The following is a 12,156-nucleotide window of genomic DNA, read 5'->3' as shown; positions in this document are numbered from 1 at the left end:
GGGAAGTTTTCTACAATGATGTTTTTTCGATCTTTAAGGATGTAGTCAGAATTTGAGCAAAATAAACCTGAAAACTTTGGTACCAATTTTTGTAACTTTTCCACCAAAACCTGATTGACTGGAAATTACTTTAAATCACAGAAGTCATTCAGAAGTGACAAAAGAATATACTTAAGTAAAAGGTTAAAAGGACAGCATTGGAAAAAAAAAACCAAAAAACCCAAACAATAAAGGGTTACTGTATCCCAGTTACCCATCATTTATGTGATTGCAAAAATTTATGATGCTCGTACTGGATCTGAATAATGAGTGTGTCCCTGCTCCTCTACAGAAGAGATGTTCTTTATAGGTGCAAATATTTGTAAGAGGTTGCAAGTTTAATTCTTTATTTGCCTCCTTAAGTTGGCAGAAGTACCTGATACCTGCTGAACAAGGGATGACTTAAATGGGTTATTGTGGCTGTTTTCAAAACAGGGGCTCAGTTTTTCTTAAGGCAGAAAATCCCAAGTCACGCTAGATAATAAGCTGATCATGTGGAGGATGCAAAAGAAAGGACTCCCTAGAAGCTTGTTCTGGCCTCAGTTTCTTTCAGTGATATTTGCAAATAAACTGGTTTCAGTAATCTCAGAATAATTTATGGCAGAGGACATTGCTTGCTTTCAACAGGTACTCCCAACGTGAGAACAACCTTGAAGAATAGTCTAGTGGCCATTAGTGACAACTGTGAAAAATGGCAATGTAAGGCTGCATATCACAGGTGTTCTGATGCTCTGCTGTTGGCGAGGACAGTGTTTCAGAAGAATGTACTAGTACCATAAAGATGATTTTGAATGAGAAGCTGTTAATATACGACCCGAAGTAAATATATCTAGGAATTGCTATAACCATGTACTTCACTTAATAAAACCACGTAAGTTGCTAAGCCAACCTTGAATGTTGTAAAAAAAAAAAAAAAAAAAAAAAAAATAGTAGCCCCAGTAACCTTGAAGGCTCTGCTTGAAAATGAATGCACAAAATCATGTACCGGTTCTGTTCTACTTGGCTTGTTCCTAGCAGATTTTTAATGCTATTTTTAGTTTATTTAATGCTGCTTAGTCTCCTGTTTTTATGCAGCCTTTTCCAAAGGACTTGACAAAGAATAGTTTATCTAGTACTGCTGTCAATACTTAAAAATAATTGCTGTGGGAGTCAAGCAGACTAGTAATAGAAACAGATGAATCCTAGTGCAGCAGGATACCCAAGCATTTGTCATGCTATATTGCACCTCTACAAAATGCAGTAATTTTTAGATAAAGCACAACACTAAATTAAACATTAAGTTTAAGAAATGTCAGTGCCTTGTTATGGAGGTTTTTGCCTGTTGCACTCTTCTGTGCTTACTGTGTGCAATATTTAGCTTTAACATCTCAAAAGACCACTCTCTACTTAAAGCTTAGTTATGTATGAGTCCTGTTGGAGCAAAACTACTAAAAAGAAATTAAACATCACATTTCTCTTTATGTTTTGGAATAAAATTTTCAAGTGGCTCCAGTGTGTTTTCCCTTTTTTTTCTTTTCTGAAAGTTTCAACACCTTGTTTATGCCAGAATTATGTAGGCTGGAAGGGACCTCTGGAGGTCCTTTGGTCCAGACCCAGAAATATGGCATGATCTCTGCTATAGAATGCTTTAGTAAGGCATTGCTTTTCTATTATACCTTCTTCAAGTGGACCACAGTACAGGCAGGTAGCCCAAGATTCATGGGGCTAAAGAGAGAACAAGACTATCTTAAGCAGCAGCATGGTAAAAGGGGGTTATTTAGGTATTCTTAAATTGACAATAATTGCATGCATGCAAGTTTCTTGTTCTAACTCATCCCATTAGTGCGCGCCTTGCTTAATTTATGCCTAAGTGTAGTTGGCTTTTGAGAAGTCCTTGTCCATCTCTGAATCATGGCAGACCTTAAACACCAAACCAGTGTCTTCTGAATTTGCACAAAAGCCCTCCCTCATATGTGGCATGAAACATCTTAACCAGAAATAAAGGCATACCGAATTTTAAAATTGTTTGAAATCTCAGACAGGAGGATGGGAAATTCCAGCAATTGGGTTTTGTTATGGTGAGAGAATGGGGGGAACAACTTAGTATTGCAGGTAAAATTAAGGGTAAGAGGAAGGGGTTTGGTTCTAGATAGCTGCTGAATATTGCTTTGTGTGACCACCGTTGTACAGATGAAGTATTGGTAAATTGTTAGGTGACTAATAGCTTTTTTTTGTTTTTCAGACCAAACGTTAGTATGCTGGTGAAAACTGTGTAGCTGTAAAGGAGCTGAATAGTGCTTTAAGGAGAAAATCTCCATCAGGGAAATGAATGCAGTCTTAATGTCTAGAAATATTTGCTGTACTAACAAGCTTGAAAATAATTTTGCAGTCTTTCTTGAAGTAACTGTGAAGTAACCTTAAAGCCTATTAGTTTATGTACTGGCAAGGAAGCAAAATGGGAAAGAAACTGCTGATAAAGAAATATAGTAATGATATTGCAAAAGGGTATCTTAAAGGATCCTGTTTTTATAGAAATTCATATTTTTATACCTTGTGTCTTCATTGCCTTTCTTAGAGAGTGATGAAACAGAAATCAGCATTTAATAATTACTGAAAATGTTCATTTGGCAAAGCAGAGGACTTAAGTAGATTATTCCTACTATATTTTTAAATTTTTAGTTTAGGTAATGAGATTAATTTCCTGCAGTAATAAGTAATCGAGTGCTATTTGAACTCTGTTTAGTTCTTACTAATGTATGCAAAAGTGTTTTGGTTTCTGTGAACAGTTTGCATTCTAAACTAACTCTGCCAAGCTTTAATTTATTTCAAACCTGTGCTTTTAGGTAGTTATCATAAATCTAATCTGGAGTAATGAAAATTTGCACATTTAATATAATTCTAACAGTTTTGCTTTTCAGTTTAAATAAGTTGTTGTTCTATATTCAGAATTGTTAAGCTGTTTCAGCAAAAAAAAAGTCAGTTTCATGAAATCAAGCAACATGTCAGAAACGCTTCTTTTTACAGCTTCTGTGACCTGTGGTGTTCCTTACAGAGTTGGAGAAGAACCAAAAGTGCAAATTTTTTTGATAAATTCTGTTCTGAAATACTCACTGTTAATTCTGATTGATGTTCATAATAATAATTTAATTTTTTTGGCACAGTTACTGAGGTATGGTCAGTTCTAGAAAACTTTATTTTGAACGGTCACTTTCAAAAAATTCTTGATATGCAAAAATTTACTTTCAAAAAACATATTTTTTTTTTTCATACCAAATACAAGTTTTTTTCTCTGAAATACTGAGTAGCATTTGGAATCAGTGTGCTATTCTTCAGATCACATACTCAAAGATGAAAGTTGTAATACAATACAGAATCAGGGAATCCATGGAATATTTTTCCAGCAGGTGGTTTTCCAAACAATTTTGGTCTTGAACAAGGTATGTAAAGTCAACATAAGGATTTTTGGCAAGAGGAAGCAAGTATTTCTCTGAGACATTAGCAGGGATCAGTTTGAGTGGGAAGTGACCTGTTCCCGGTAGCTGCAGAAATGGAGTTCAGTTCATTGCAGCTCTTTTCTGGAGGTTTTCAGTGGGGGCTTGCTCATGAAAGAGGAGCGTCAGTAGGATGGTAGGCTTCTGTTCACTTGGGCCATCTTTGAATACTCTTGAGTTTCCTCACTGGTCTTTATAAACACCAAGCTCGTTACTCTTTATCCCCAGTTTGCAGGAGAGGAAAGTAAAGGATTACCTAAATGAGAACTTCATACCCATGTGTTGAACTATAAAGTTCTCCTAATACTAAATACTAAGATTTAAGGACTTCAGCAACCTCAGGAGCCTCAGTGACTCTGTCAAAGCCATGTAATGGGAGTGATAAAGGTGGGAGCGAAGTAGGTTCTGTTGGTGTCAGCCCGGTGCCCAGCCTTACAGTGCTCTACCGCCGTTATTCGGTAATCTGTTCCAGTTAAAGGTTGTACTCATTGATAAACCAATCCACTTCATGTTTTTGTGATAAGTACGGAGCAAATGCATATTAAATGCATGCAAGAGAACGCATTTGTCATGTCATTACTACAAACCAGTTTGTATTCATTTTAAAAATTGATGTTTTGATGGATTCAGGTGATAAGCCTGATATTGGTATGGGAAGAACTATAAACAGATTTATGAAATAATTTTCATAATGAAATTTCATGTCAATACGATCTTACATTTTGAAGTCTCTAGGCAAGAAAAGACTAGGAGCTACCTTTTCCAAAGGAGAAGAATGCTGTTATTTGCCTTCAGGTTTAAAAAGGAAAAGATCATGAATGCAGATTGTGCCCATTGGTGCTTAGCATCTACAAAGTCTGCATGTTCTGCAGATGCTCTTTTCAGGAAGGCTAAATAATGTCATTAGTCTGCTTCTAATTTTTAAATTCAAGCTTTTAAAAACTTGAAGATTTTTCTCTTTAATGCTGCAGAACTGTATAGTTTGGATGATTAATTTAGTTGATAAATCAAATTACAGAGAGCTTTTTGCCTAGTGCGTGATATATGGTGGTTCAGTTTAAGATTTCAGCTTATTTTTAACCTATCCTGGAACTTAAGTTTATTTAAAAATTGATTACATACCAGTGAAGGTATAAGGATAATTTTTTACAGTCATGTTCCATGTCCCTTATGACCATAACTGCAGCTTACTTCCTTACAAATCAAATTCATTATGGTAAACAAATATAGAAAAGGGCTTTTACTTCTGATACTGGAGCAGCATCTTTAATGAGAATTTGTTAAGCACTGCATCTTTTTCAAAAAGGTTACTTGTGTTTTGGTTTGTTTTTTTTTTTTCCTTTAAAGCCACAGAAGAAAGAGGATCAGCAATCAGAAGCTAAAGCAAGTCCAAAAAAGTCATTGGAACCCACTATTGACCTTTTAGGACTTGGTAAGCAATACATAATTACCTGTTTTTAAATCAAACACAGATAACGTCATTTTAAATTTTAATAGATATACTTTTATTTTCTCTGTGCTTACTGATAGTTGGATGAATTTGAAAACCATAAGGTTGAGTCTATGAATTTGAAACTATAAAGGAAAATGCCATGGGGATCTGGGTATATCAATACTTGTGTTTTGCTAAGGAGAGTAATGAGCTCCTGTGGGAAGGGGAAGTTATCAAAGTGATCTTCAAAGGGCTTGTGGTATTTCAATGTTTATGGTACAAGTGTGCTTTTTAATGAAAATGCTGAGGTCATCTGAATTGTATATCCGTAAAATACCTTATATCACAAAATTCCTATATTAGTTAAAGGAACACTGAACTGTCTGACTGCAGCTGACTAGTATCTTGTAAAACTTAAAACATCGGGCATTTCAGTGTTGTGTACTGACTGTGACCATCATTCATTTTTATCTAATATACCTTTTTGTTTTCTGACTGCAGGTGACTGTGTATTTGTCTAGTAAATAAACTGGTTTAGACCCAAATCATTGAATTTGCACTGTCTGGCTATACTGTTGTGGTTTTGTGCTTTTTCTGTGCTTGTTGAAGGCCATATTCATAAAAGTCTGTGTTTCATTTATCTACCATTACCGCAAGTGTGTTTTTTCCATTCGATAGAATCTTAAAATGGAACTGGAAGAATGAAATATTACAGTAACTATTTTTATTTCCTTTTGTTGATCAGTGTTAGGAAAATTTTCTAAGAGTTGTGAGTGGATATTAAGAGTATTCAATTTATATCAATATAATGGTTATTCTTAAATTTCTGCATAATTTTTACAGGATATTGGAGGAGGCTGATCAGTCTTCTAAATGTCATTGTTCTAAAAACTTGAACTTGTAGAAAAATGCTTTGTTGTTTTTTAATTTTTGGGTTTAAGGTACAAATAATCTTGCAACAAAACAATAAAGGTCTTCTCTGGTTTAGAATTCACACTGTCATTCAAAATGCATGTTATTTTCCCTCTGGATGTAGAGTAGCTGTAAAATACTATTTTTGTACCGGTTATGTATGTGTTGTGGTCCACATCTCATTCCAAGTAATCTGGTACCGTACGCAAGCAAATCTTAATTAACACAGTAGAAGTTAGATTATGGCTGTAGAATGAGCCTATTAAAAAAAAAAAAAAGGTAATTTAGACTTCATGGAAAGCTGATTCTCCTTTATTTTCCTTTAGCAGACCAACAACCTAATTAAGAACTAAAATTTAATCAATATGTGGTTTTGAGATTGCTAGGCTTCTGTATCCTTTTAGTCATAATTTGAAAAGAATCTTGGTAACACTGTTTTATGATATGATAATGAACTCAGATTGCATAGGCTAACTTTGGATGTAATATGCAACAGAAAGTATTCTAATTGGTGTTCAACAGCTGTGTTTCTTCAGTGAGATACACAAAGGGCAAAGTTTATAATTTGTATGTTAAAACCCCGTAATTTTAGAGGAGGGAGTGTTTAAAGATCTTTTAAATAACAAATTGAAAGGCAGTGTAATAAGCTAGTAGCACTTGGAATCCACTGAGCTGCAAATGAGATAGGTATGTGTCAATGGGAGCAGACCTGCATATTTCATTTGGAGAGTTGTCCTTTAATTAATACCTGCAGTAGACTACTTCAGACAGCATTAGAAGAAAGATCACTTCAACCCAATATATCATAGAACCATAGAATACCCCAGGTTGGAAGGCAGCTCAGAAGAGTGGTGAGGGGAGCCTGGATGAGATTCTCTAGCATCCTGTCCAAGAGCATCTTCAAAACCTCCCACGATGGGGACTCTACCACACCCGTGGGGAGGTCGTTCCAGTAATTCATCTCACTCTAAAAAATTTCGTTCTTACGTTCAGATGAAACCTCTCCTGGCACAACTTGTACCTGTTGCCCCTTGTCTTCTCCGTGTGGCTCCTTGTGAAGAGAGCGCCTCTGTCCTCTTTGTAGCTGCCCTTTAAGTACTGCCATAGCGGGACGAGGTCCCCCCTGAGCCTTCTCTTCTCCAGGGAGAAAAGACCTGACTCCTTCAGCCTTTCCTCACAGGGCAGGTTCTCCAGCCCTTTGACCATCTCCATGGCCCTCCTTCGGACCCTCTCCAGTCTGTCCACCTCTTTCTTGAATTGTGGGGACCAAAATGGGGCACAGACTCCAGGTGCGGCTGGACAACGCTGAGTAAAGTAGGATGATCACATCTCTGCCTCTGCTAGTAATGCCCCAGCGGGTGCAGCCAGAATCCCATTTGCCTTTGTCACTGCGGCAGCACACTGCTGATTAAAATGTTTTATATGCCATATCAAACAATACTAAAATGGGTATGATTGCATAGCTCATTCTTCTTACTGAGTGGACGTGTTTGTAATGAAGATTCATCCTCTTAGGACTTCATTTCTGTAAATGAAGAACAGTAGTAGCTTTTACTAGGGCAGATCAGAATCGCTTGTGATAGCAGATAAAGTAATTTTAATGGATGACAATTCATACTAGAACAATTTTGGCTTTCAAAACAGCCCAGCTTCTTGCAAAGTATTTTCCTGAGTAAGCCTCAGTGCTAGCTTTGGGTATGGGGTTAACCTCTGGGTCATTGCTCTTTTTGTCTCAGTTGAGTTTGTAATAGTGACTCCATCGGAAGGTAAACATCCTGTGAGATAGGACTTACCCAGTGATGATTGTAGCTAGACAAGATAATCTTCTAAAAATAAATTGGTTTTTGTTTTTCTTTACAAATTGCAAAATTTTCAAGATAATATGCCTAGGCAAATTGTATCTTTAAATCTTGTAATAGTAGAAGAGGCGTAATATCCTCAGTGACTATACTATCATGTTTGTGTTTCTTCTGAGCCTTTTTAAATAGATTCATGTGGTTCCCTCGAGTTCTTGTTCGGGGGTTTAATTATTGAGATGCTGTTTGGATATTCACTTTTTGATGATCCAACAACATTTGTGGCTTTTGGCCTTCTGATTCAGAGTAGCAGATTTTAGTTCAGTACTCCATACACACAAAGGTGGGGAAATGGACACATACAAGCTAAATATTCTTATGTTCTCCACAAGCAATAGTGTTAGTGTTCTTGCCATGCAACCCCCAATTTGTTCCCTCTCTTCCCAAGCTGTGAGAAATCACAGCCTATTTCTGTAGGATAAAACTGAAGCTGCTTTTTTAGTGATCTCTACAATTATTTGGATCTTGTTCACACTGAAAGAGTGCCCTATTGAAAATGTGGAGACTTAAAAATGATGCTAAAATCAATAATAATGGGTTTTTATAACATTAATTTTTAATAGGAGAATTATAGGAAACATTTTTCAGTTTGAAAGTTACAGTGCATAAACCATAGTTCTTCAGCACTTAAGTTATTGGCAGGGCTGTATTTTCATCTCTTTGGTGTTAACCTTGTGCTCTGTGCTCCTTTTTGGGGTTTTGTCTTATAAGGTAGATGTCTCCACTTATGCCAGATTGATGTAAATACATTTTTTTTAAAATACTTGTAAAAAAACTGTATGATATCTATGTACGATAGTGGGAATCTTTTCTTGGAATATTACACAGGCAGTTTTGGATTATTTAAGTACTAGCAGGCTGCTCTAAGGTCTCCCTGGAACCTTCTCTCTTCTCCAGGCTGAACAACCCCAACTCTCTCAGCCTTTCCTCATAGCAGAGGTGTTCCATGCCTCTGATCATCTTCGTGTCCCTCCTCTGGACCCGCTCCAACAGGTCCATGTCTTTCCTGTGCTGAGGACCCCAGAGCTGAAGGCAATATTCCAGGTGGGGTCTCACCAGAGAGGGGGAGAATCCCCTCCCTTGACCTGCTGGTCACGCTGCTTTGGATGGAAATGGCCTCCCTATGAATGCTTTTTCACTTCTGCAAAAGTTTTAGCAGTAAATAAAATTTTACTAATGCAGTAAATTCCACAATAATTTCGGACAGACGTACCTTGTTTCTATCTTTGCCCCAGATTTGGTTTAAAGTATTGAACTATTTCTTCCAGTTCTGCCTTTCTAGTAATTTGATGTAATAATCATATGCATATTCTCCCTCTATTGAATGTCTTGGTATGGCTGTTATAAATGATGATATATATAAGAATACATGGCAGCTTAGTAACAAAGTTCTTGTAAATAGTTTGCCCCATAGAAAATGAGTTTCAGAGATGTAATGCAAAATTTAAGAGCAGACCTTTCTTGCTGTTTCCTTTTCTTGCTGTCCCTTTGAAGCTCTTCCGCTGGTCATTCTCACTGTTGGTGCAGATAAATATACCAAGGATTCATGGTGTATATGAAAGCTTTCATAACAAAAGGCAGCACTGAATTGGAAATTATCGTGTCAGGCATTAATAAAATATGTACAGAAAAGCACTGTAAAGGTAAACTTCACTGGAACCCTTCACTTACTAAATATATCCTGGCAAATAGCTTTTGTTTCTGCTATCAAATTTAAACAAGACTTCCTAATCTGAAATTAGCAGCAGCATCTGCTGTTGCACAGCATGGCAGACAGCAGTCGGATATTATCTGTCATATTGTCATAAATGGAAGAAGAGAAGTTTTGGGACCACAGCTAGGAGGAACGGTGCAGAACCGCATCTATTGACTTCCCGCGTTACCTTCCCTGCCGGAGGGTGGAAGCTCTGCCTTGCCTCCGCTCTCCCTGCACTGGCTTCTGCCACATCTGCTACGTCGCTCCTGGCTACGGACGTGTTCTCCAGAAAAGTACTCTTGATTAACAGTTAGTTGTTTTTAAGTAATTCTGTGATGGTTGAAGCTATAAATTTCTCAAAATATTTGGACAGGACTGTATAACTTAATCTGATTTTTACCTGTTCCCTGGAAAGACTACAGCCATGTTTCCTTCTGTCAAATACACGCCACCTCTTCTAATCAGTTTTTCATGGTAGGCGGCATGAGTTGAATGAAAAGTAATATATTTAGAATAATTTAGAACTCAGAGTTCCGCTGGAGTATCTTTCTTATACTACAGAAATATTTTAATATTAGAAGGGAGAGGAGGAGGTGCTTCCTAATCCATGACCTGGTGCCTTGAAGTTGAGAATATCCATAATCTCTATATAAGAAGTGTGAACTATTATGTTGAAATACAAGTCTGTGTATGCCTGTGTGTGTGTGTATGGATAATATACATAAATTTAAATGAAGATACTAATATTGCTACAAGTAATAAATGGGAGTGAAAACACTGTTAGGTTTCTTCTATATTCTGAAAATTAGTTCTTTATGGAATCTTTCAGTTTTGGGGGGGATGGGGAGAGCACGGAATGTTTTCAGAGTCGCTTTTTAATAGATAAAGAGTATTCCAACTATTACATTTTTGAGAAATCAGTAAGACAGGATCATCTGTTAATACTATTCATACAGGCTTAAAACTGTGTTGTAAACAGTAATTCAAAATGTCTGGTTTTTGCACTGATACAGACAGGGAAATATTTATTTTTAGTGTAAAATTCAGTAAGAGGTGAAAGGTATGTACATTACCAAATAACACTCTTACAGAAGCAATCTAGGAAAAACCTGTTTTTTTCATAGAATTAATTTATAAGCAGCGTATTAAATACTTGAAAAATAGTTTGTTCTTGCAAATCTCTTCTCCCATGAATGTTCTAAATATGTGAAATGCTTGTTTTAGTAAATGATTACATTTAAATTTTCAGTCTTAGATGTTAAACTTTTTTATATTTAGTGAAACTGAACCACTTTGGAATATGACAAGAGAGGCATTTTTTTAATACATGTGCCTCACTGAGAAAATGAGAACATTAAATTATTAATTCCTCACAATCCTTTTGCATGAAAATTATGCATGGTTCATTCCTAAATTTATCTGAAACAGTGAACCTTTGGGGAGATGTTTTTGGAACTGTCTGTCTGCAGAACGACCTCAAAAGCAGCTTGTTACTTAACTTGGCGGTATATTTATTTATACACATCTTAAAGTCCTGGTGTGGATGGAATGGTGGAGCAGACTGTACATATGGTCATTTTGCTGCCCACTGACTTCCATTCATCAGAACAGAAAAAAGGGAAGGAGGAGACCTTTGTGCTAAGATGTTAAGTAGCTTTTTCATAATCATAGATGAGTTTGTAACTTCACTTGTCAGAATTGTTGGAATGGCAATCCTCCCAGCAAAGTCAAATCATGACATAGTAATAAAATTGGCTGAGGTGGCTGCTTCACTCCTATGGTCATTGTTCAAGCTACTCACTGTTTACTCAGCACAGAACATCCAATATTGCCAAGCCATTCCCATGGCTATTTTGCCTTTGTGGAGTTGTTGGATCTTTCTTAGTCCTTGCAGACAGCACAGTTATCCTCACGAACTTTGCACAAGTTTGGGCAATAAATATACTTGCTGAGATTCAGTTTCTTGCAAATGCCGCTCACTTTGTCCTTCTCATATCCCTGCCTTCAAGGTATTTTGGTCCTTGTTATTGGGTCTGCTTGCCATTAGCTAGCATGCACAATTTGGTCTCAATTTCCCCTTGACATGAAGTGGATTTGAGAATTAGCAAATACCAAGCTATTAAATGTTCATGTTTGATACTAAATTAGAGAATAAAATAATTTGTGTACCTGAGTAGTCACAAAAGCAAGCATATAGCTCCTAAAGAATTGCAAACCAGCACCCTTCTGCTTGGTTGTTTCATAATTCCCTGTATGAAAAAGGTGCAGTAAGCACTTAAAAAATATGCTGGGGATTTTACATACAGTGAAGTCAGTTCAAAGTTGTGGTTTCTGTAGCAGCTATAGCTGTGCAACATTTCCTATATGTACCAAGGCATAAAGGTTAGCATCTCTACAGTAAGACTGAATTCAGATATGCATGGATAGTGGTAGCTTCTGACGTGTTCCACGTTGTCAGATTTTGACATTCATGACTTCTGTGTCAAGTTTTCAGATGTATGGCAGTATCTTTAAAATAAATACTTTCATGCAAGGCAGTAAAGGGGAGCCACCTTCCATTGGAGTTGGAAGGCAGACAGAAATGAGAAAGCGTCTCTAAGCGGTGATCTTCTGAACGGATTGTTTCAGAATGCAGTGCTGCATTGTAGGAGTTAACAGCCAAAAATCTTGTCAGTTTTCTGTGATAGTTTCCTCAGTTGAGTGATTTCCAGGCTGGTCAAGTGACTGCTGCTTCTTACTGTTTCTGCTATT

At 36.8% G+C, this 12,156-nt stretch overlaps 1 protein-coding gene across 2 annotated transcripts in view; it reads left to right on the top strand.

Annotated features, from left to right (window-relative positions):
* The window catches only part of SMAP1 (small ArfGAP 1), a 94,333-nt gene that overhangs the window by 63,541 nt on the left and 18,636 nt on the right, over positions 1–12,156 (top strand). For both annotated transcript variants that reach the window (XM_030042993.1, XM_030042983.1), the window contains one exon: positions 4,857–4,941. In XM_030042993.1, coding sequence (XP_029898853.1) covers positions 4,857–4,941 — 85 coding nt within the window. The remainder of the gene's footprint in view (positions 1–4,856; positions 4,942–12,156) is intronic.

This window comes from Aquila chrysaetos, chromosome 2 (assembly GCF_900496995.4).
Source record: "Aquila chrysaetos chrysaetos chromosome 2, bAquChr1.4, whole genome shotgun sequence".
Lineage (NCBI taxonomy): Eukaryota > Metazoa > Chordata > Aves > Accipitriformes > Accipitridae > Aquila > Aquila chrysaetos.
Note: the sequence above shows the minus strand (reverse complement) of the source record. Positions and strands in the feature narration are given on the sequence as shown.